The sequence below is a fragment of the Dermacentor albipictus genome, chromosome 1, assembly GCF_038994185.2.
Source record: "Dermacentor albipictus isolate Rhodes 1998 colony chromosome 1, USDA_Dalb.pri_finalv2, whole genome shotgun sequence".
In the NCBI taxonomy this organism is placed as follows: Eukaryota; Metazoa; Arthropoda; class Arachnida; order Ixodida; family Ixodidae; genus Dermacentor; species Dermacentor albipictus.
Window position 1 is genome coordinate 290,149,355 of NC_091821.1, and position 26,562 is coordinate 290,175,916.

General features: G+C 45.0%; 1 protein-coding gene across 1 annotated transcript in view; it reads right to left on the reverse strand.

Annotated features, from left to right (window-relative positions):
* The window catches only part of LOC139049915 (carboxy-terminal domain RNA polymerase II polypeptide A small phosphatase 1-like), a 293,498-nt gene that overhangs the window by 242,567 nt on the left and 24,369 nt on the right, over positions 1-26,562 (reverse strand). The window contains exon 4 of the mRNA XM_070525805.1: positions 7,922-8,095. Coding sequence (XP_070381906.1) covers positions 7,922-8,095 — 174 coding nt within the window. The remainder of the gene's footprint in view (positions 1-7,921; positions 8,096-26,562) is intronic.

Genomic DNA, 26,562 nt, shown 5'->3' on the forward strand with positions numbered 1-26,562 from the left:
CAATGCTTGAGCGAGGTGGGATGCTCACTTGATCATTGAGCACACTCAAGGCGTGGTGACTATGAGAGCTCTCCGGCGGTATCGCTTGATCTTCCGACAGCGTTATCAATTTTGACTTCAGGTCTATGATTGCGCCGTGTTGGTTCAGGAAGTCCATGCCGAGAATGACGTCTCGTGAACACTGTTGGAGGATAACGAAGGTGGCAGGGTAAGTCCGGTCATGAACGGTAATTCTTGTTGTGCAGATTCTGGTCATAGTTATTAGGTGTCCTCCACTTGTCCGGATTTGAGGGCCTTCCCATGCAGTCTTGAGTTTCTTCAACTGGGAGACGATGGGTCCACTTATGATGGAATAGTCGTCTCCTGTGTCCGCTAAAGCGGTGACTGCGCTGCCATTGAGAAGCATGTCGAGGTTGGTGGTTCCTGGTCTTGCGTTGCAGTTTCATCTTGGCGTTGGACAATGGCTGTGTCGTGTTTACTTGTAGCTGGAACGTCGCATTGTCAGGTCTTTCTTTTTTATTTTATTTACAGATACTGCAGGCCCTTCTCGGGCCCATGCAGGAGTGGATACTAAGAATACAAACAAGAGAAGTAAATTTAAACTAATTACTTGACATAATTGCAAAGATATAATACATACAGAAGTGAAAAACAAAAAACAAAAAAAAAACATGGCTATACACTGGACATAGATGACAAATGAATACGCGGACAAGGCAATATTATCAACTCAGTGTGTACACCACTTGGACTCGAATTTCAACAAAAGTTGACATTACTAATAGATTCAACAAATGATTCCAGCGAAGCGGAGTTCACTGCTTCCTCAGATAACGTATTCCAATAATAAATTGCGCGAGGAAATAAAGAGAACTTGTGAACATTGATGTGACTGACTGGCTGTCTAATAGTTTTACTGTGGTGCGTTCGCTCTGATCGTTTGAAAGGATCCTGAAGATATCGTTCCTGTGATAGCTTAAAGTTCTCATGATAAAGTTGGTAAATAAATGTTAATCTAGATATTATCCTGCGCTGCTCAAGTTTTTCTAGGTTGGCCCTATTACGTAAGTTGCTGACACTAGAGTGACGGGAGTAAACAGAATAAATAAACCGCAAAGCTAAATTTTGTACTCTTTCGATTTTATTAATCAAGTATTGTTGGCAAGGGCTCCAAATAACCGATGCATACTCCAGTTTTGGTCGTATTAGCGCTTTGTATGCGTTTAGTTTTACTGCAGGAGGGGTATTTCGCAGTTTCCTTTTCAAAAACAACAATTTCTGTAGTGCACCCCGACAGACATTTTCAACATGCGGCTCCCAATTGAAGTTACTGGTAAGTGTGATGCCTAAATATTTAACTTTGTCAGTTCTTGTGATGGTAACGTTACCTAAAGAGTAAGTAAAGTCAAGGGGCTTCTTTTTGTTGCTAAACGTAATGTAAGCTGTTTTGGAAATGTTTATTCTCAATCCCCACCTTGCGCACCATGCATCAATGGAGTGTAAAGAATTGTTCAATTTAATTTGGTCATCTCTGTTATTTATGGCTGTGTATACAACACAGTCGTCTGCAAATAGTTTAATCTGAATTGGTGGTTCGACGCAATGATGAATATCGTTAATGTATACCGGTCGGTGTATTCGGTGTAATGTATTTGTCGGTGTATTCTTAGCTTCTAGGCTTCCTTGGGATAGCGGCGTCTCAATGGGTCGTCCTGATAGTCTTTTCGTCCGCTTCGGCGGTGGCAGAGGATCTTCATCAGTTCGACGAGCCGCAACTCCACCTGCATCGGTTGCCGCTTTCAGTTTTCCAAATATGGGCTGACAGACCAGCCCCAGACTGGGCCAGTGTATGGACAGCGCTGTGGCGACAGGTAGCGCATTGGGGATGGCAACTGAGACGGCCATCGAGGGCTTCACTGAGTAGTGGCGAGGTAGTCTGTGATATCACGAGGGCGTTCACCATCCGGAAGGCGTGGGTGCATTGACGACGAACACCAGCAGTCACGTCTCACGGTAAGGACGTCGGTGGTAGGTGCGACCTGCTCCTCTGCAGCGACAGCAGAGCGAACGGTGGTCGGGGGCTCGCCAAACGTCAGTGTTCCCTGGAATGCTGCATGGGGCGATGGGGTGGCGTGCTGGCAGTGGCGTTGGTGGACAATGGAACTGTGGCGTTTCCCGGCCCTGGCACAGGCGCGGAAGGGGAACGTTGACGGTGGGCTACGGCAGCGTACGTGAACACTTCTGGCTGAGGCTGCGCCAACTGAAGTACTTCAAGTGATTTGTTGGAGCTCCTCGGATACGACGCATCAAGTGAAGCCATTTGACGCTACGATAAAGGGAACACCTTCTGCACCTCCTCCCGAACAACCGCTCTGACAGTCTTGCACAGGTCGTCGGTGGTCAATGATTGAACTTCGACGTAGTTCGAGTTCCAGCACGGTTGAATTACCGGTTCCACATTTCTAGTGTCTTTTCGATGCTGCTGGCCTCGCGAAGAAACTAGTCGATGGTCTTCCGTGGGCTTCATTGCATTCCAGCAAAAAGTTATTTCACACAACGCATGAGTAGGTGGACTTTCTTCTCCTCGGACATTTCCGGGTCGCCGTGGCGGAATAGATGGGCCATCTCCTCCGTGGGGATTGCGATGGTCCCATTGGGCAGCTGTGCTCGGGTTTCTGGTAGAGCTTGGGCTAGCTCTTTTCACACGACGCTTGTAAATGTCCACAGGAAGCTGCTTCGGAAAAGGTTCCACGTCGTTAAGGTGGCTCCTCGATTCTCGAACCACGTCCTGGCGGCGTCTTCCAATGCGAAAAAGAAATGGTGTAGCTTGTCATCGCTGTTCCAACTGTTAAATATAGCAACCCTCTCATACGCCTCCAGCCAGCTTTCGGAGTCCTCAAATACTTAACCGCAAAATATTGGTGGCTGCCGGGGCTGCTGCAGCACGACTGGCGTTGGCGATGCTGGGGCTGTCATTGCAGCTGCTGTCATGGCTATACACTTCTTGGTCTTCTCAGGCAAAAGTCCGTGCTCCGAGGGCAGTCCTTGCAGCCTGCGGCTTGCTCACCGGTCCTTGGTGACGGTGTTGTCTTCATGGCTAGGGCTTGGCTCACGGCTTTGCAGGGGCGTTCGGTACATGAACGCACTAGCACCTCCACCAGATGTCACATAGTAGTGATGGTGAATAATACAGCGGTAAAAATGTGAATGACAAAACTTTTATTGGGTGAACTTGTGCGCACAAAAGCAAGTTACACTCAAAGCACAGCGATAACACCGAACATGGTCGGCGATAGTCGAAATCTGATCTGCCGGTCAAGCACATCAGCTTATATATATGAGCCAGCGAAGGTTCCAGAGTAATCGCTGGGGCCCGCGTGTTTTGCAGAAAGTTCTATGCAATTCGTCGCACATGCAGTCAGATTACGCAAGCTTCGGTGACAACAGGCAGAACCATCGATAACATTCCGAGAAACTTCTGAAACAAGCGCACGTGTGCCGCACTGAGCAATAACATTTGTTAGAAGGTGAAAAGCAGTCACCCGGAAAAGATAAACAAGTACACGTGTCAATATTTCGAAATTGGCGTCATCCTGAGAATGCATTTTAAGTGAAGCCACCTTGCTAACTCCCTGGATAGAATTTGTAAATCACAATATGTGCCATAAGCTAATTAGTTAAAAAATTGGCGAGCTTTTGTTAATTAGCCAATTATGCATTTCAATTTTATTTTCAAGTAATGTCCGCCTCTGAGTAGACCAGCTTACAGACTAGAATTGTGCTATCTGTCACAGGCAATTTAAAATATTTTGAAAGTATTCACTGAAACATCTAGTATACGTGGTCCGTAAGCAACAGAATGTACATTGGAAAGACAGAAGGCTGAACTAGTTGGTAAGAATTCATTATGCAAAAAAGAAGTGAGGCGTGCAGACAGGACACAAGAGTAGAGAAGTGGACAACACGAACGCCGACGGTGTATCAATCAGAGGCTAATGGAACATAAAAGGTCGTTAACCGGTGGATCGCCTTCTAATCTTTCGCTACATTGCCGAGATTGTAACTGCACGCCAGAGTTAGAAGAATGCGCGATATTGTACAGGCATAAGAATGAAGATACGCGTCTTATGGTAGAGGCATGGCATATCTATAATGGTGGAAGTGTGTGTGTGAGACAGCCTTCGATTACTTTACATAAGGAAGAGATTAGGTGCCTTAACAGTTATCTCTCACGTAGATCGGCACGTGTACCCGACTGATACGTGGTGTTACCATTCCTGAGCATGCGCAGATGAGTTTTGTGTCTTCTTTTTTCGCCTCAGTGCTCCCTTCAGTTGATAGTCGGCATTCGTGTTGTCCACTTCTCTACTCTTGTGTCGTGTCTGCACGCCTCACTCCTTTTTTGCATAAAGAATGTACATTTCTGATGCTGCTCTGCTTTTGTCTAATTGTTCTAACATAAATAAAGGAGCTTCATGTACGAAGTAAATTATGTGACTTTGCCTCCACAGGTGTGACGGCTCTGGAGCTTGGGCACTGAAGGAACGCGGATTTGTAGCCATTGCCATTTTACCTTGCTCACTCAGTGGGGTATTTCTTTCCTCGCACTCCCAGCTCTGCCTGAGGTTGGTACACGTGTGCTCTGCATTTATGGCAAGTGCTAAAAGGTATCTACACTCGCCGTCAACGTGAAGTGCATCAGCGGCCGACTACGGTTCTCGTTGCACCAAACTGTGTAAACTAGATCAAGACTGAAGATTAGGCTAGTTGCTAAAGGCATTGAAAAAAAAGAAGACTGAGAATGTGAACTTACAGACATGTGCGATCTGCGAAGCAGCACAATAAACAAAACAAAATGGAGAGTTGAATCTACCTTTGGCTGCAATTTTCATGCTGCTTTACCAATCTGCATGCATTATTTTAAATACTACAATGAACGTGCACAGCAAAATAAAATGCTGGAGTTGCAAGTTTTAGCTTGCAGCAGTGAGCTTTGTTGCGATTTGCATAGGAATTTGCACTCATTTTCTACTTTATAGATGACCTTTCTCGTATAAGCGGTGACCTTTTTCAAGAGCATGTGCACAAAAATTTGTTTTCCATTTCCTCAGGCATTGGAAACCACAGTGCAACATCACTGAAAGTGCCATGTGTGCCTTCGCCCTGTCCTCTGCCAACAGAGGACAGGGCTGTTCATCCAACACTGTTCACCAGCGCGATTCTGGCACCTTAAGATGGCCACCTGGTGCTAGCAATTTTTTTTTGCCGATTACCCAACCACGTTCCTTCATTTTTTCTTCCGGAGGTAGTTTCAGTTTTGCGGTACCCAGCGTATATAGCCGACAGCGTTTTTGCCACTCTGCTGAGCTCAATATCTTCACACAGTGACAAGAGCAATGTCAGCCACATACTTCGACGCGTCCGGTGTAGTCTCTCACAAAAGTGAAACTATCTTCATACGTGATCAGCCAAGAATACTGTCCCAGCATGTACGAAAAGCACGAAAGCACGTGTGACGTGTGGAGATCGAATCGATTGACTACTTGAAGGCACGCAGATTATATTGCCTACGCGTGTTCACACACGTAATTCTGAGCTTTCTGTCTACATGCAATACTTCTCACACATCTGTCATTGGGTTTTTGGTTTCACGCAGCTTATCACATGAGACGGGACATGCGAGGAGGCACTGCCTCTGCTTACACTGCAAGCTGCCACCTCTGATGAGGGCAACACCGCAGATGCTGCTGTGCCTGTGCCTACATTCACGGATGCGCATCAACACCATTTGCAGATTCGTCTGTGCAGGCGACCTGTAGGAGACCTCCTTCCGGATATTGCTGCACATGAAATAAAGCTCTTGCTGTGTGGCTGAAAAAAAGTCTACAAGGAACTAGCTGAATATTTATAAGTGTGTAGGCGATAAAATGTTTTAGCATGAACACAGTATGCTGCTAAGTCCCTCCTATAAAGCATTATTGATAGCTGCACTTTAGTATTATTTTTGCATTAACTTGTTGGGCAATCTTGTTTTCTAGTCCTGCAGTGTATTATCCCATAGTTTAAAATGAACTTCTCTCAAGACACTTTTTGTTGGTCAGACTACATGGCACCCGGATTATACAACATTCTCATGCAGTTTTGAGAAAGTTGTATAATCAGGATTTCACTGTATAAGGCACTACTTCAGGCCACTTCGCCCTTTGGGCTAGCGTCGTGCCACCTTCCTGTCACCGCAGTCAATAATGGGGGAGGGAACCCGGCAACCTATAAATGCTAAACTTGCTCAATGAAACTACATCACGAGATGTGGACGTGATTTCCGAAAGGCGGACTTTAAACAAGGCACTGCGACATGCTTTTTCAGTTTTGAATGTGCGAAACCATAGGGTAACATATCTTTCTCTGCACATGGAGTATATCTCGAGCACACAATTGTCATTAAGGGTTAAATTGCAGCACAATGTTGTCAAGCAGCTCATGCATGAATCTTAAGCCTCGTCCATGTTGTAGAAAGGCCTCTAAAATATTTACCATCACTTTTTGTTCATCAAGTGATTGTTTTGCTAGAAGAATTAGAAATTTTTCAATGTATCTACAAACTTTTAAACCCTTGTCACTAGTAGAAACTTGCTTGAATGCCCTATCAACTCGAGAAAGAGAAGTATTGCAATCAACAGGAGCCGACACAAGATCCAATACATATCCCGTCAATGCAAGTAGACCTGATTGTCATATGACACCACGGTAAAGACAAAAGATTCTAGCAAGGTTAAAATACTATTGGCGTGTGCACGCCTATAGAATCTGGGAAGTCAACAATACCGTGTTTATTGATACAAGATCTCACTGATTCAAACAGAGCATCATAGGGCACAAAATAAAATAAATCCTCAATGTCCAGTGAAAAAGCAAATTGTCTACTCTGACTGCTTTGCACAAGCTCGGCCCCCTCATCGGAATTCTTCGTAAGATTCATTAATAAATTCCACTTTTCTAGCAACATGTCACAACAAAACGGGAGCTACTTCTTGCAAAATTTTCGCCAAGGTTGACTGTCTGGCAGGTATTAGAGCAGGTCACCTGAAGCATCAAAGCATGACTCATTCTGTGGCGCAGAGTCTGGTGGTATGATATATTGTGAGCTCTTTTCACACCCATAGAAACATTTTAAATGTGCCAAAGCCAGTGCTTTTTTGCCGATAGCCTGTGCAGCCACTGAGCATCATCTGGCTTTGTCTAATTTGTTGTACTCCATGTGCAGATGCCTTCTACCATAACAATGCCATCTCAGTCTATGCCCTGCAAACATGCCAAAAGCACCAGAGCTGATGCAGTTCTACAAAACAATGCGTGTCAGTGTGGTATGCTTCTGCCCTGGTTTAAGCTGTCGCACATGGCAGTGGCCATTTCCACCTTCGTCTGCATTTGTGAAACGTCCATAACTTTACAACAGTAAACAGCAAGATTCTTTATTGGCTTGAAGTGGCTTTTGGCTATCCCGCCACCAGCGGAACTGTTCCCAACTGTGTACAACAGCTGCCCGGGGCCAATATCATGCAATAAGTGTGTAGCCCACTGTAAATATTTAATGTCAGCAATAACTTGTTATTACATCAGTGCCGAGCACGCCTTGAGGAAGTGTAAAACGGTCTGGACAGCACGGATGAGTGCCTGTCCAGCAATGCGAGCACGTTGGGCATGATTCCTCTGAGCACAATCGCTAGGTCTCATAACAGTCATGGCTTTCCAGCAATGCCAACCTGAACCATTCTTTTATGTCCCGCAATTAATTAGGAGGACCAGGCATTTACAACATGCTGCCCTTTTAAAAACGGCGCAACAGGCACAGCAACAATCCATGGAAACACGTTACAATCGTTGGGCGATCCACCAACCAGAGAAGTCCAGCAGTAGTTACCAGGTTGGTGTTACTGATCTTGGTGTACTCCTGGGCAGCACACTCGCGTGCCAACACGGGGGCTGCCACCTGGTTCTGCTGCACCTGGGCAATAGGCGAGGCACCACATGGCGGGGCCTGCTGCTGGCGCTTGGAGGACAACTGCTGCTGCTGCTGCTGCTGCTGCTGCTGTGGCTGCACATGCAACACATGGCCCCCCCCCCCCACCCTGGACTAATGACAGGACTGCACATCGGAATTGCCCGTCTTTGCAGGAGCAAAAACAAGCTTTACTAGGAAGCTCGGGACCAATTCTACCCACTGTTCGGATGCAGAATTTGCATTCGGGGCCTTTGGCCAGAAAGAAAAATTAGCAAATTAAAAAAACAGAGGTTTACAACAGGATAACTCTGCCTTAAAAATATCAAAATTATGTCAACTGTTGGCTACACCACCTAAAGCAAACAAATATGTGCTACTTTACATATTAGGCAAAGTAACTCTTACACGCTCAAACTACTGGTAGGCTTCAGAGCAATGCATAAATTTTACCCACTTTAGATGTCCCAATAGATGCAGAATTGTGATATTGCTTTTCATTGCCCATTTACAAAGTCATAATTTTGATGCTTTGTTTCATCTCTTTTGTAAGACTTGAGCGGATGCCACAGTAAAGCTTCCTTGGCTCCTATAAAAAATGCACAAGACGGCATCACACATTTCGTTCTGTATCATAACAGTGGCATGACTGCTGCTGCATGTGTTGTCCACAATGAACGGAATTTGAGGACACCTTATTCTATACGATAACATCCTATATGCTTAGCACATAAAAAACATCCACATATCTGAACACTGGGGATCTTTCAAAGCTTTCTTTTAAACGCTCCTATTCTAGTGGCAAAGGCTCCATTTTCATAAGCCGCTCAATGAATTGTAAACGTGACAAAACCATAAGCTTGAGCCAGCCAGCAATCCAATGGTGCTACCCACCGTTGACAGCACTGCACAGTCTCGGAAAAAGCTGTTTCCCACCATCACAATCAAGACAAGGACCACAATAGTGACTATGAGGGTCATGGAGCAGCACAACACTCATGTGCACCACAGAAATGCCAACTTGGCTGCATCATTCACAATGTGACACTGGCCAGAACTATCTAATAAGAATAGTGCTATCACTCAAGCATAGCAGCACCAATCTAAAAAGACCAACTGCAGTGTTCTCCCAACTACCAGGTGCCTGCAAACATTATTAACCCTTGAAGTGGAGTTTTTTTCTTAAGTATTGTATGATGAACGTAATGCATTATTTTCAGTTACTCAGAAGGAAAAAGATGTGTCTGTCTTGACACATCTGACACAAAACACAGTCAAGTCCTCGTTACATAGCTGACAACCTACAGTCACAAACAAGCAGCATGGTGAACAGCACAGATGACAGGACAGTAAAGAAAGAACACACACACGGTGATTGTCATTCAGTGAACACAGGCATTATTGTCTGTGCTGTTCACCATTTAGTAAAGCAATGAAGGGGGCTAGTTGGTGAACGTTAATGGCTATATTGCGCTCAGTTTTACACAGGCGCATGCGCTACGTCCGTCCACGTCCCGTTTTTCACTTAATATCGTCTGTGTAAAACTGAGCACAATATAACCATGAGCTGTTTGTTCACTATGCTATTCACAAACCAACCAGCCCAATTTTGTACTCTCGTGCAAACATTGCACACAACATGCATAAAGACAACTGCAGTGATGCATCAAGACAACTGCAGTGCTGGTAGTTCAAGCAACAGCCACTGCAGCCAGCACAGGGGGCCTCAAGTATGTTGATAGTAAGAGGAACTTCACATAACCACACTTCTCCATGCAATACATAGAAAAGAGCAAACAGAGGAAAAACTACCATAGAAGAAAAGTTTCCCAAGGAGTGATGGGGCACGCACACACACACACCGTATAGTCCAGATTATCAGTCGGACCTCTGCCCCCCGCCTCCCTTTATGCAAGTTTAGAAAACAAATTGGCATGTAAGTCACACCAGTATATAAGGCACGCCTATTTTAACACTGCTGGCATAATGAAACAATGTACACATATCCATTCATCATGAAATGCCGAAGTTACCTATTTATGAGCAATAAATTTCCACAAAGAAAGTTTTTATGAGCGACAAAAACTAGCAGAAAAAAATATCCAACCAACACTCCTCTTAGGCACAGTAAACCAATCTTTACTGCACTTCACTCAAAGCCATCAAAGGCCTCATTCTCCTACTCACTGTAAAAAACTTGAGTCATCTGGACCGACAGCATGGCTAAGTACCTGTTGCTGGCATCTGAATAACTTTCATGTATATAGTAGGGATGTTGCAAGCATTGCCTCTGCAGCACGATGTGCTTGAGATGCAAACAATCACAACAACAAGCCTGGGACTAGCTTGAACACGCATACAAAAATTTTAACGGCAACTGCAAGCCAGAAGCACAGAAACTTTTCACAGAGTCAAGTGACGACAATAACTAACTATTGTTTTATGTTATAAGTATATTTATTCAGAATACCTTACAGGCCCGAAGAATGGGCATTGCGTAAGGAAAAAAAATTTTACACAGCATAAAGAGCAAACAATTATACAAAATTATACAATTATACAATGCTTGGTTAATAATAATACAACGAAGAGTCAAGTTTACACAAACTCTAAAATTCTAAGATAAAAAGAAAAAAGAAACTTACAAGAAGCAACGCAGACAAGACGTTTTTCTTTTTTTTTTAAGTAAGAAATTAATGTTTATGTCGTGAAGGAATTTTTGTTAGCTTCAGCTACCAGGATATCGGGAAGGTCGTTCCACATGCGGATGACACGTGGAAGTGTAGATGAGCTAAAAGCGTCTGTTTTGCCGTAGATACGCATGAAAGAAAGATGGTTATGCAATCTTCGTGAGGTGAATGGAGAAACTTGCAGAGCTATTGGTGATGGCCTTGGTTCGTGAACGTACTTGTGAAACAGAAAAAGTATAAGTGCTACATCACGATGAGTGTTCAAAGAAGGAATTGATAGATTGTTTTTAATTTGCGTTATACTTTCGTTCCAATTGTAATTTTGTAAAATGAATCGAGCTGCTCTATTCTGAACTGATTCTAGCATAGTGGTTAAATAAATGTAATGAGGGGACTATATTGAAGAGGCAAGTTCAAGCATAGGGTGAACAAATGTAAGATAGCCTAATTTGCGGGCATTTATGGGCGTCTTACGGAGGTTCTGGCGTAAATATCCCAAGGATTGGGAGGCATTTCCGCAGATGTTGACATGTGTAGTCCAGGAAAGGTTTGTTGTCAGGGTTATGCCTAGGTATTTGAAACAAGTAACTAACTACACACACAGGATTGTTATTAATATAGTATGAGAAGTCGGAAAGGAAATGTTTGCGAGTGAAAGACATTACATTTATCTAGATTAAGCGACATTAGCCAGGTGCTACACCAACTGCTAATAAGGTCAAGATCATTTTGAATTTTTACGTGGTCATCAGTAGTATCAATTTTTCGGTAAACTATACAATCGTCAGCAAAGATCCACACATGAGAAGGAATGTTATTCGGTAAGTCGTTAATATATATAAGGAAAAGTAGTGGACTGAGGACACTGCCCTGTGGCACAACAGAGGAAACGTAAGAGAGCGGGGGGGAAAAATTAACCATGGTGAACTGCTGTCGATTGGTAAGAAAGTAGCTCACCTACAGTACAATCAAAACTTATTAAGCTTGTGCATGGCAACGGCAGTCCAGCGACTTTATTTGCAGTAAACATTCAGCTTAAGTGTTTTAGCTCCACCTCTACGATGTCGAGCTGTTGCACTGATTCTCAAGAATATGGAAAGCACAATAGTTGAATAGATAAACACGTAGTTGCTTAGTATGAAGTCTAGGGTTTGACGAAAACACGTCTGGCGAGGAAAGAACATGGCTGAATAAACGTACACTCACCAACTGAAAAAATTCAAAACCACAGACTGACGTTCCGGCGCCCAATGCGGGTGCCTTGTTAACAATGAACGAATGCATGATGGTCTTTATTTTAATGCGTAGGAAGATGTAATGCACTTGCATACAACTCGGGGAGGGGTCCACGTGTCTGGTTTATCGTGTTAGTAGTAGATCATAATCAGCCTATTTTATGTTCACTGCAGGTCGAAGGCCAACCGATTCCAACTAGCACCTGAAAATTCCTAATTCCGTCGCACCACCTAGTCTTCTACCATCCTCTACTGCGCTTCCCTTCTCTTGGTACCCATTCTGTCACCCTAATGGTCCAACGGTTATCCAATCTGCGCATTACATGACCTGCCCAGCGCATTCTTTTCTCTTGATGTCTATTACAATATTGTCTATACCCGTTTGCTCTCTGATCCAAACCACTCTCTTTCTGTCTCTTAAAGTTATGCCTAGCATTCTTCGTTCCATTGCTCGTTGCGCGGTCCTTGACTTGTTCTCAAGCCTCTTTGTCAGTCTCCAAGACTCTGCCCCTCGGTAAAATGCACTGATTGTATACTTTCCTTTTCAATGATAATGGTAAGCTCCCAGTCAGGAGCTCACGATGTCTGCCGTATGCGATCCAACCCATTTTTATTCTTCTGTGAATTTCCTTCTCATGGTCAGGGTTCCCTGTGATTAGTTGACCTAGGTAAACATACTCCTTCACAGACTCTATAGGCTGACTTGCGATCTTGAACTCTTGTTCCCTTGCCCGGTTATTTATCATCATCTTTGTCTTCTGTATATTAATCTTCGACCCCCCTCTTACACTCTCCCTGTTAAGGTCCTCAATCATTTCTTTTAACTCGTCTACAGCGTTGCTCAATAGAACAATGTCATCAGCAAACCGAAGGTTGCTGAGGGTATTCACCGTCGATCCTTACTCCTAAACCTTCCCAGTATAATAGCTTGAATAGTTCTTCCAAGCACGCAGTGAATAGCATTGGAGAGATTGTGTCTCCTTGTCTGACCCCTTCCTTTATAGGTATCTTCCTACTTTGCTTTTGTAGAATTAAAGTGGCTGTGGAATCTCTGTAGATATTTCCCAGGGTATTTACGTAAACGGTATCTCTACTGAATCAACTGCCTTTTCATAACCTATGAAAGCCATATAGAGAGGCTTATTGTACTCAACGGATTTCTCCATAACCTGATTAATGACGTGGATGTGATCCATTATGGAGTATCCCTTCCTGAAACCAGCCTGTTCCCTTCGTTGACTAAAGTCCAGTGTTGCCCTTATTCTATGGGCGATTATTTTGGTAAATATTTTATATAATACTTGGAGTAAGCTAATGGGCCTATAATTTTTCAGTTCTTTAACATCTCCCTTTTTGTGGATTAGTATAAACAGTGGTGGTCCAGCCAGTTTAGGATTTGAAGCAAGCTTTGGAGCAGACAAAATTACATTTTGGAGCAGTTTAGGAACAGCCACACCAGCATCTTGGGGCAGTTTCGGAGCAGAAAAAAAAGGGCTTTTTGGAACACTTAGAGTAGCACAGCAGTAATCTGTAGCCTCTGGGCAAAGCTTGTTATTACTGTGCAATCAGTAAGTACTGTTCAAGAGTGAAGCAAGGCGTAAAGCCAACAGCAACCAATTAAGTGTCCCACTGCACGCTATGTTGCAAACATTTTTATTTGGGTAGGCAAATAACTTAATCTTGTAAATAATAAAATTTTGTAGGCTAACGAGAACAAGGATATGCACCTAAAGCTTTAAATAACTTTAAAGACCTGCCAGTACACTTATTAGGCATATCGGTGCTCGTAGTGGTGCCCCTTACCACTTTTGGTATGCTTCACCGCGTAACAGCTGTATTGAGGCGAAGCTGACTTTCGAGAACTGGCATTATGCAACGCACCATACGTTCCGAGCTTCAATACCATTGGCGAGGATTATAAATTGCTGAGACCATAAATATGATTGCCTGGCGAAAACAAGGTAGGGCGGACGGGAACAGAGAGAGCACCACCTTCCTTTCCGTCCTCCATTATTTGCGCCACGCGATCATATTTATGGTCTACTCAGCGATATGAACCGACTAGCCTAGCAACATGCACTTCTGGACTATTACAAAGGCAGAGTCATTACGAATCGTTTCAATTTAAAACACTGCACCGCACATCAAGCTTGGTAGCTAATGCCGAAGTCGCTAGGCCTAGAGTTGCCGCGGTTGTGGTTACGGCTGCCAGCGGATCTGCGTGCGAGAGCGCCGGTTCGAGGCTTCCATTAATGCCATTTTGTACCTGCGGTCATGTCAAAAAGTCCAGAATATCAGACGGCTAAGGTTTTTAGCGTCCGAAATTTTAGACGTTCACATACATTTACTCTGGGTAGGTGGCGGTGCCGCGAATGCGTCCGAATTTTCGGTCTTGTCCGAAAAGTTAATCGCCGACTGTATTTGAATGTTCACAAATCGATTCGTGGTCGAGTACGTATAACTGCTGCTTGCATAACCCTACTGAAAACATTGCAGTGCCGTAAAAACGCGAAAATGACGCACTTTTGCGCAGTTAGCGCAAGTGACACTTGAGTGGGTGCAGCCAGGAGCAGGCGAGTCGAATTGTAGCAAAATGGCGCAAATGGCGCAGTTGGACCACCGCTGAATGTTTGCATTCTTCCAGTTTTCTGGGACCTTTGCAGTCGATAGGCACTTAGCATAGAGAGCCGCCAGATTTCCTAGCATTGTGTCCTCCATCTTTGATTAAATTGACTGTTATTCCATCATCTCCTGCCACTTTTCCCGGTTTCATGCCTTGCAAGGCCTTTCTGACCATCTCTAGTTATGGGAAGGGTTTCTGTATACTGTTCATTATTGTTTCGAATGGAGCACTCCCGAGTCCGCTGGGTAGTGTACAGGTTAGTATAGAATTCTTCTGCTGCTTTTATTATACCTTCGAGATTGCTGATAATACCCTGCTTATCTTTCAGTGCATACATCTTGGTTTGGCCTATGCCAAATTCCCTTCTCACTGATTTCTGGCTGCGTCCATTTTTTATGGCTTCTTCAGTCTTTCTCACATTATAATTTCGAATATCGCTTATTTTCGCTTTGTTGATCAGTTTTGACAGTTCCACGAATTCTATTTTATCTCTTCAGTTTGACACTTTCATTCTTTGTCGTTTCTTTATTCGGTCCTTTGTTACTTGGGAGAGCTTGCCTACTGGTTCCCTTGGTGCCTTGCCTCCCACTTCAATTGCTGCCTCTGAAGCCAGCCTCGTTACGGTTTCATTCATTAGCTCTATGTCATCGTCACCTTTCTCTTCGAAGGCTGCATATTTGTTTGCAAGTACCAGCCTGAATTTGTCTGCTTTTACTCTTACTGCCTCAAGGTTGACCTGTTTCTTCTTGACCAATTTTACTCTTTCTCTCTTCAAATTGAGGTGAATCCTAGCCCTCACTAACCTACGATCACTGCACTTTACCCTACCCATCACTTCTACATCCTGCACTATGCTGGAATCGGCAGAAAGTATGAAACCAATTTCATTTCTTGTTTCACCATTAGGGCTTTTCCAGGTCCATTTTCTGTTGCTACGTTTCCAGAAAAAGGTGTTCATTATTCTCAGCTTATTCCTTTCTGCGAATTCTACCAGCATTTCTCCACTAGCGTTTCTAGAATCGACGCCGTAGTTGCCAATTGCCTGTTCACCCACCTGCTTTTTCCCCCACTTTTCCATTGAAGTCACCCATTACTACTGTATATCTGGTTTGCACTTTTCTCATCGCTAATTCAACATCTTCATAAAAATGATCTACTTCCTCATCGTCGGGACTGGATGTTGGAGCATAGGCTTGTACTACCTTTAATCTATACTTATTAAGTTTGATTACGACTACGGCTACCCTCTCGTTAATGCTGTAGAATTCATCAATGTTGCCCACTATGTTCTTACGGACTATGAATCCTACCCCGTATTGCTTCTTATCAGGCAGACCTCTATAGCAGAGGACATGGCCGTTACTTAGCAATGTATAAGCTTCAGAAGTTCTTATCTCACTAAGGCCAATAGCATCCCAAACAATGTCTGATAGTTCCTCAACAAGTACTGCTAAGCTAGCCCCACTCGAGAGGGTTCAGGTGTTAAACGTTGCAAGGGTCAGTTTCCACAGGCGGCCTGTCCAGACCCAGAGATTCTTAGCACCCTCTGCTGCGTTACAGGTGTGCCCACTGCCTTGGTCAGACGCTTTCAGACAAATGCTTCAGAAAAGTGTGTTCAGACAAATGCATCATGAATGTTGACTTCAATGAGCACAAGATGGTCAGTTGTCGACCAGCCTTCTCTAAAACTACATTTGTATGAATCAAGCATATTGCTGGATTATAGAAAATGTAAAAGAAGGCAATTTATCATTTTCTGAAAAAGCTTACATAGACAGCTTGTTAGCGCTATCGGACAGTAGCTGGTTAATGAGGATGGGTCTTTGCCTTGCTTCAAAATTGATGCAACACTAGCTTCTTTCCATGTAGGTGGAAGGTATCTGGCAGCCCAGATGGTGCAAAAGAATGCAAGCACTGTCATTCATGTGTTGGTGTCGAAGTTCTTGATCGTGCCATATATGATGCTGTCAGCTGCTCGTGCAGAGCTTTTGCATGCATTCAAGGCTGCTGACAGCTCGGCAATGTTGAGAGGATGGTTCACTTTGTCAGTGGTACAGTGCCCTGCTACTTCTTTGTGCACGAAGCTAGACAGCCTGGTCGTCCACACTCTCCTTGACATAATAGTTCTGCGGAAACTCGCAAGGTGGAGAGAAGTAATTAATAATGGGAACAATCAGACATCCACCTGTTCGTAGCAATTGCTACAAAGGAAACTTATACGGGTTCCTCAAAAGAAAAGCCTCGCATGTAAGAAAAATTCATCCTGGTCCGGGACTCGAACTCCGGACCACCGCCTTCCCGGGGCAGCCACTCTACCATCAGATGTAATCAGGTGGCTAGCAGATGACAGGGCAAAGTCGAATTTGTCAACAACTCGAAGCAAAGGCAAGAGTTTGACGCGACAGCTGTGCGGAAACCCGCCAGGTGGAGAGAATTAATAGGATGAATTTTTCTTCAACTGCGTGGCTTTTCTCTTGAGGAACCTGTATGAATTTCCTTTGCAGCAATTGCTACTTTCTCCATCATTCACCAGGCGCAACGGATGGGTTCGTTGGCCTTCCGAGCCCATTCCACATTTTTGTGTATAGAAATCGATGCCCGAGCTCCCAGCTTGCTCTCCTAGCCTGTCATGGTAAACGCTATGTTTAAATTCAACAGGGTTTTACGTATTTGAGGATCCCCACAGCATGCCCCGTGCTTTACTTTGATTCTTTTATGCTTTAGTCATCGTTCCACCATCGAATCTGTCTTTTACATCAATAGCCATTTGTTAGTAGAATGAACTTTTCTGCTGCATCAAAATAAAAGCAGCAAAATATGCTGCTGTGTCACCTATACTAGGTTCACTTAAAAATGTAATGTTAACCCTTTATGGACAAGTGCTGCCTACAGGCAACGCACCAGAAAAATAAAAATATTCTTGCAGAGTTTTGCCTTTGATATGGAGTTCCTAGCTAAATGTTGTCGGTTAACACTAAATTAAAATAAAATTAAATTATGGTGTTTTACATGCCAAAACCCTGATATGATTATGAAGCACGCCATAGTGGGGGGTCTCAGAAAATTTGGACCACCTGGGTTTCTTTTACGTGCACCTAAATCTAAATACCACAGGTGTCTTTGCATTTCACCTCCATTGAAATCCGGCTGATCTCATGCTTAACAGCCCAACACCACAGCCACTAAGCAACCACGGCGGGTTAACATGCAATGAAAGGCAGCAACTGTTGGTTGAAAGCAGGAAGGCTCTGAAGTTGTTGAAACAGAATGGCTTGCACAGACAATACCTCGAGGTGCCTGGAGTGCAAAAATTTGGCAAGCAACCGACTAATCCACAACTGTTGCTATGCCTCTGGACAACACAACAGCATTGTCATGGACTTTTTGGAAGATCGCACACTGCCACAGACAATTTGACTGCTTGAAATTTAGGTGCAGCTCCTGGACACTGAAGACCTTGGGCTGCTATTTAGATAATAGCTCAGTTATGTGTGTCAAGAATGTGAATGGGTACATAAAACTACATGAAAGTGCGGTAAGCTTTCTCTCTGGTGGCTGAAAAATTGAAATACTTCTTCAGTGTACCCCCAATCAGAAAGTGTAAAAATGTAACTAGCCAGAAAAGTAATCTTATTTCAGGGGTGGGAATGCCCAAAGTAATGTTGTAGCAAGTTTTTGCAGGTACTATTTCATTTTGGAGCAGATTAGAGCAGACCAATTTCAATTCTGTAGCAGACATATCTAAGTAGTGGAGCAGTCTGGAGCAAGCAAACTTTATTTAGACCATTCATTGATATTGTGACACACTGATGAAGATGTTTTAATCATCGTCGGAAGAAGACGATGTTTTGGTCTTTGCGCACTGTCTACCATCTTGTCAGCTGCTATATTTATGTAAATATTCTGTAAATACACGTCTGACTGTTTTTAACCCTGTAACATTTTTGGTGGAGGTTGCGGGATCATTATCAAGACGGATTTACACAGCAGGCGCGGCTTGGCTGCATCTACAATGCCAGCTCAAGGCGAGGATGCTTCGGACCCGTCGGCACCCACGCCCACCATCATTCCAGCACAACCCCGCGACCCGGGAACCTTTTCTGGCACCGACGACACTGATGTTGAAGACTGGCTTCAACTATATAAGCGGGTGAGCGCCAGCAATCACTGGGACCAGACTATCATGCTCGCTAATCTGATACCGTATTTACTAACATAATGATCGCACTTTTTTGTCAGAAAAATTGACGCAAATTCAGGGGTGCGATCATTACGTGGGTTAAATTTCCCGCGAAAAAAAAAAAAATTTTTTTTGTCCCGCGTTTGCTGCGGGATTGCGGGTGCGGGACACCAAAACAAAAATGGCGGCCGGCGGAGCAAGCCGAACGCGCCAAACGTGATTTTTTTTCCTTCTCGTGAGTACATTACGTGCATTGAAACAGTTTCTGTTGTATCAGTGATGAATAATATTGTTAATATCGGCAAGTTTGCGGCAATAACGTAGCCATGTCCACTTTGAGGGGACAGAAGCAGATGGGCGCTCTCAAGCCTGTTTCACATGCGAGCGATTGAGCGAATGGAGCGAACAGCGGCGCGGCGCTGCGAAGCTTTTCGCGAGGTTTCGTTTCACATGCATTGCCACCGCGCGTCTTCCGCCGCTGCGAATATCAATGTTGCTGGCAAAAAACGTGGGACTTTCCGCCAGTTTCGGTAGTTTGGACTACTAACAAAAGCATTGATTTGTCCCTGCTTCTCAAATTTTTATTTTATATATACATATTCTGCGTTTTCAATATCTAAATCATGCTTACTTCTCATCTTTTGTGTTTTTTTTTCTTTTGTGTTTTTTTGTAAATAAAATGTGCATATGCGGCACACAAACTCGCGAGCGGCTCGGTACGCTGCCATAACAGACGCCAGCGTGTTAACCATGGTGTCAACAGAGATGGATTTATGTGCGCCACATGAGAATTCTACACAGATCTTCTTCTGCTCGCCTTAAAAAAAAAGGCTTTGCTCTAACTCCGGGTTCCACGACGCTGGTGGGTGAAACCTATCTGGGAGAATCGGAAGGAGGAATCCGAGTTGCACACCGCGGTGGGTTGTGTTTGCACAGAAATAGTACTTTACTGTGCAATATTTTTGTGCAGATGCCGCTGCTCCTGAACGCCGACACCGAGTGTACTCAGAAGTATTATAAGATGTTGGCAGAAAAGTTTGAGGCGCTCCATGACCTGGTTGAAGGGTCGCTAACGAAGCGCTTCGTTGTGCGGGAACCTATACCGTCACGCCCAAGACTTGCAATGACTGAGGTACTAGGTAGTTCGCCGCCTTTTATTGATAAATCGCTTATCCGAGTACGCCAGCTTTACTTCTTTGCTTCCTTCCCTGTACATGGCATCGGGGATGCAAATTCAAGATGTCGCCCTGGCATTCAGAGTGGGAATCTTCACAGCTGATAGTAGCAAGTAAATAAACATTGTCCTATGTGCAGGCTTTCCCGCACCAGTCCTCCTCTGGTCACGTGGGGAAGCGGGCCGTTCGGAAGCGGCGCTGCCGCTCTGCCGCCGCGATGAAATTCCAACTTGCCCGAACCTCCCCGCTCACGCCGCTGGTGCCGCCGCCGCCGCTCGAAACCGATTTCTGCGGCGCGGCGACAGGATTCGCGAGCATTTTCGCTTGCATGTGAAACAGGCTTTAGCTGCCAGCGACAGAAATGCATGGCCGGCGTGCTGCGGAAACTGCGGCCCCTGCCTTCACTACTATCCTAATACGGCATGTTTCCGCTAAGGGTGGGCGAATATCTTGGCTCGGTTACAGGCATCGGCGTATGAATAGGGTACACTTTTAACGTATCAGAGTAAACGTGGCTACAATCATTGCCGCAGGCGATTTGTTGCATGCTCACGAGTGCAGATGAAAAGAATCGAAATGCACCTTTTTTGTTTTTGTTGACATCAACCATTATAAAGCCTACCCATAATAAAGGCAAGTTTGGTTGTACCTCTTTTTGTCATGGAAGTGCGGAAAGTGATGAAAGTAATGAAATCAGGCATCTATCAAAGAATGTTTGGTGCGTGCAGGCCTCTTGGCTTGTCTTGAAGAGCCGTTCACGTAGCATTCGACAGATGGTAAGCGCGATCATTATTAGCTAGACTTGGCACACGACATATCGCTGCGGCAAGTTCGGGGTGCGATCATTACACGGGAAATAAAAAAAATCGAATTTTGACGACAAAATTTAGGGGTACGATCATTACGCGAGTGCGATCATTATGCGAGCAAATTCTGTATTTTACCTCGTGGGCACGGCATGCGTCTGCTTTCAGACCCCGGAGGAGGAACTTGCCAGCTGGGACATTTGTAAACAGAAACTCAAAGATTTGTTTGGCAAGCCTGTTGGACGTCAGCGCGCCGCCCAAAAAGACCTCGCTTCGCGTGTCCAGACGTGCACGCTCTGTGCCGCAAAGTGGATCCGAAGATGTCCGAACCTGATAAGGTTGCACATGTCATTAAGGGCATAGCAGATGATGCCTTCTATCTCCTTGTCTTCAAGGATTCTTCCACTGTGCAAGCCATCATTACCGAATGCCGGCGGTTTGAAGAAGCCAAGAGTTGTCGCATTGCCCAACCATTTCCCCGCCTTCCCAACATGGCTGCTACGTCCACCTGCGAAGACATCCACAGTCCTCCCACACCCAATCGCTCTGATGACATCCTCCATTCATCCGATGTGAAACAGAAGCCGCATCTCCTGTCGCGACCCCAACCCATGGCCCCGACGATTGCCAGGCGACCGTCTCATTGATATTGATACAGTCCGTCATGCGCCAAGAATTGGCCAAAGTTGACTTGACCAACGTCTGCTCAGTTAATCGGCCCGACTACACTCCCTCCAGCACTGTCACACGCACCCGCAGCCTGAATGCCCCAACGTGGTATCGCAACCCGGCTGAATGGCGCACTCCAGACGACAAGCCTATATGCTTCACTTGTGGCCGCATCGGCCATATTTCACGTCACTGCCGGTCTTCGTGGAATTCGACCCCCTGGCCCTACCACCCATCTCTAGGCCCTCATGCTGCTCCTCAGTTCGCCCCGCAAACGCAGCTAGCAAATTCTGGCGCCACTTCTCGTCCTACCCGCTCTAGCCGCTCCCCTTCACCACGTTGCCGCTTCTCTCGATCGCCTCCATCTCGCCGATCACCGTCCCCTAGCTCCTTTCGGCACACCCTTTCGGAAAACTAACGGGTGCAGCAGCTGCAGGTGATGCTACCAAACCGACTTGACGCAAAAATCCTCTTCTGACCTTGCCCACACATCGGAACCTCACTAACGTGAACGTGGATGGTGTACCTGTTACGGATCTGATTGACACTGGCACGCACATATCTGTGATGAATGCTCAGCTTTGGAACCGTCTCAAGAAAGTCCTCACTCCTACCCCTTCGCCTGTGGTCCAAATCGCCGACGGTGGAACACCAGCCGTTATTGGCATGTGTCCAGCTCGTGTGAGTGTCACCAGACATCATACTTCTGTTTTGTGTACTAGAGCACTGCCTTCACGACCTAATCCTGGGCCTTGACCTTCCGTCTACACATTCCGCTTTGATAGACTGTTCTGCTGGTGTTGTGCAACTCGCTCTACCAGCTGCTATTGACCCTCCCGATAGTGCTCCAATACGGCTATGTTCCACAGAGCATATTCGCCTTCCTCACAGTGCCGTTACCTACATAGGTGTCTCCCCTGTTCCACCTGTACCAGACGGTGACTACATCGTATGTCCTAATCCGGATGTCCTACTCTTGCATAACGTCGCTTTTCCTCACACCGTCGTTACCATTTTGGACAACCCGTCCTGCCTTCCACTTGTGAACTTTGGAATCTGTACACAAGTACTCCCGCGCGGAATATCCCTAGCGCGAATAACGCCAGCCATGATGATGATGATGTATCGGGTTTTGTGGCGCAAGAGCCAGGTATGGCCAAAGAGCGCCATGTCTGTGCTAATGAATTTGCGGTGTAATTATGATTACTATGAAGTTCGTGTGAGGTGGCTGTAAAGAGGCCTTGAAATATACGCTCTAAAGTGCGTAAAATCTGTATGATAAAATTATGGCGATGACATATGACTTGTACTGTGAACATTTAAATGCATTTAAAAAGAATGATACGATAGATAAAATATATCTGATTGTAAAAAATCCTAGAGCACTACTGCCTCCTTAGAGCCCTTGAAACACAAGGGCCTGGAGGCATGTGCTATGCAAAACAATTATCGCAGTGGCATTCTCTCGAGAGAGGAGGCGCTACGAATTCATGGGACTAATAACATGTAAGACCACATCTTTAAGAAAACCTAGCACTGTGTCTGTATTAAAAAGCGGTTCTGGACCAAGAAGTATTGCAGGATGAAGAGGAATGTGCTGTCGGTATGCCAATGAAAAATGTCTCTTTCTCTCAGATTCGGCTTCCCGACACTCCAGGAGGACGTGGAGTACGGTCAGCCTCTCCCTGCATCTACCACAGGTTGGAGGCTCACTTCCGGTGAGTAGAAAATTATGGGTGCCAAACGTGTGTCCTATTCTGAGACGACAGAATAGGACATCTGTTCGGCGCAATTTTGTAGTAGAGGGCCAGAATCCTAACTGTGGTTTTATCAGGCGGAGCTTACTATCCGTTTCCGCATCCCACATGCGCTGCCAGTGATCTCGCAGCCTCCTTCGCAAGAAAGGCCTCAGATCTGTGACAGGCACCGCAGCGGTAGGGTTAACAGCTTGCAATGTGATTGACGTGGCCATCTCGTCCGCCAGAACGTTACCTTCAATTCCCCTATGGCCAGGGACCCAGCATATTATGATATTCTGGTTAGATGAGTACGCTTTGCACAAGACTGAATATAGTTCATTAAATACGGGATTTTTATGTTTGCTGAGTGACATTAAGGCCTTCACGACGCTGAGAGAGTCTGTATAGATCGCTGCTTTTGGAAGTTTCGTTTTTATGTGCTTTACAGCAGAGAGCAATGCGTAGGCCTTGGCCGTAAAGATACTTGTTTCCGGATGCAGTACATCGGATTCCGAAAACAATGGGCCGACGGCTGCATAGGATACCCCAGCATTTGACTTCGAAGCATCTGCGCAGGAGTGCTTGTGCTGGAGTTCTAGGAAATGCATTCGGATTTCGGCCTCAGGAGCGTGCTTTGTAACTTTTATAAAGGATACGTCACATTGTATCACCTGCCACTCCCAAGGAGGTAAGAGCTTGGTTAGGTGCATTAAGCGATGCTCGAGGAGTGGGACATGCATTTCATCGCTAAGCTCCTCCACACGCAGCGAGAAAGGCTGTCTTATGGAGGGACGATTGCTGAAAAGTGTAGCGCACGTTAAATCGGTAACGGTATCAAAAATGGATGTTCAGGATTAGAGCGTATTTTAAGGAAATATGTAAAGCTAATGTATGATCTCTGTAGGTGGAGAGACCATTCATTTGATTTTACATATAGACTTTGTATGGGACTCGTTCTGAAAGCGCCAGTGGCTAGTCGGATTCCTAGATGGTGGACTGGGTCTAGCATCTTTAGCGCGCTCAGGGCGGCAGAGTTATATACTACAGCACCATAATCCAATCGAGACTGAATTAGGCTCTTGTATAGGTTCATCATGGGGCAGTGACATAGGTCCCTGTCACTGCCCCATGAAGTCTGGGATAGAAGTTTCATTAAGTTCATTGTTTTTAGACATTTTTCTTTCAAATATTTAATGTGTGGAATGAAAGTGAGTCTGTAGTCAAGTATGATACCTAGGAATTTGTGCTCTTTGCTGGTAGGTATTCGTTGTCCACACAGTTCTAAGGAAGGATCCGGAACCAGGCCTCTCTTTCTTGTAAAAAGAACACAAGAGCTTTTGTTAGGATTGATCTTAAATCCATTCTTGTCTGCCCACATTGAGACTTTGTTCAGGCCATGCTGTACCTGTCTCTCGCATACAGCGAGGTTACAGGATTTGAAAGCTATTTGTATGTCGTCCACGTAGACAGAATAAAAGATTGCCGGTGGTAATGAAGCGCGAAGCGTGTTCATCTTCACGACGAAGAGTGTGCAGCTGAGCACGCCTCCTTGGGGTACACCCGTTTCTTGCGTAAAAGGACGCGAAAGTACATTACCGACTTTTACCCGGAAGGTACGACTGGACAGATAGCTTTCCATTATGTTTAGCATATTCCCATGGATGCCCATTTCTGACAGGTCCCTTAAGATTCCGTAACGCCACGTCGTATCGTACGCCTTCTCCATATCGAGGAATATGGATAAGAAGAATTGTTTGTGTACAAATGCGTCCCGGATATTTGCTTCTACACGTACAAGATGGTCAGTTGTGGAGCACCCTTCTCGGAAGCCGCACTGATAGGGATCAAAGATTTTGCTCAGTTCAAGGAAATGAATGAGTCGCCGATTATTCATTTTTTCAAACACCTTACAAATGCAACTTGTGAGGGCTATCGGGCGGTAACTTGCCACTGAGGAAAGGTCCTTGCCTTGTTTCAAAACAGGGACCACAGTGGCTTGTTTCCATGCGGTTGGAAGGTACCCTGCATCCCAAATGGTGTTGAAAAGTGTGAGTAGTGTAACCTGCGTGTCATTGTGTAAGTTTTTGAGCATTTCATACATGATTCTATCAGATCCTGGTGCGGAGCTGTTGTATACGCTCAAGACAGCTCTCAATTCAGCAATACAAAAAGGACGGTTGTAAGGCTCATTCTCTCGACCTTTTCTTGTTAATGGCTTACGTTCTTCTGTTCGTTTGTATTTGAGAAAGGATTGTGTATAATTTCTTGGACTTGACACGATCTCAAAATATTCCCCAAGTGAGTCGGTCTGGTCTTGCAGTGTATCTCCCTGTGTGTTTACCAGGGGTAGTGAATGTGTTTGCCGCCCTCTAATCCTATTTACTCTGTTCCAGGCTTTGGCCTCATCCCTAAACGAGTTAATACTCGATAAAAACTTGTGCCAGCTTTCTCTTCTGGCCGGTCGGTGGGTTCGCCTGCCTTCGGACTTTATTTTTTTAAAGTTCATAAGATTCTCTGCAGTGGGAGAAGCGCGTAGCAACCCCCACGCCTTGTTCCGATTCTTACGGGCGATCCTACATTCGTTGTTCCACCACGGTACACGTGGTTTGCATGCCAGACCACTCACTTCGGATATGCATTTTGATGCGGCATCTATTATGAATGATGTAAGATACTCCACAGCAGCATCAATTTTTAGAGAAGACATGTCGGCCCATGAGATGTTAGCGAGAGATCGAAATTTCTCCCAGTCGGCTGTGTGTATCTTCCACCTAGGAGCTTGTGGAGGATATTCGTTTTCTTTAGATGTTCTTATCAGTATAGGGAAGTGGTCGCTCCCGTAAGGATTGTTCATAACTTCCCATTCGAGTTCGGGCAGTATGGACGGGGAAGCTATGCTAAGATCTATTGAAGAAAAGGTTCTGTTTGCTACGGAGTAATACGTGGGTTCCTTCTTATTCAGCAAGCACGCACCTGAAGAAAAAAGGAACTGTTCAACAAGACGACCTCGTGCGTCTGTACGAGAGTCGCCCCACAGGGAGCTGTGCGCATTGAAATCGCCAAGAACAACATAAGGTTCTGGCAATTCGTCTATAAATGACTGAAATTCATGTTTGTTTAATTTGAAGTGTGGGGGTACATAAAGCGAGCAAATGGTGACGAGTTTATTTAAAAGAACAGCTCGAACCGCCACTGCTTCAAGGGGTGTTTGTAGCTGTAAACGCTGACAGGAAATACTCTTATGAACCAAAATGGCAACACCGCCTGATGATACAACTGCATCATCACGATCTTTGCAAAACTTGACATACGGTCGGAGAAAGTTTGTATGTTGTGGTTTTAGGTGTGTTTCCTGTAGACACAGCACTGTTGGATTGTGTTTTTGGATAAGCTCTTGCACATCGTCAAGGTTCCTAAGAAGACCTCTGACGTTCCATTGAATAATT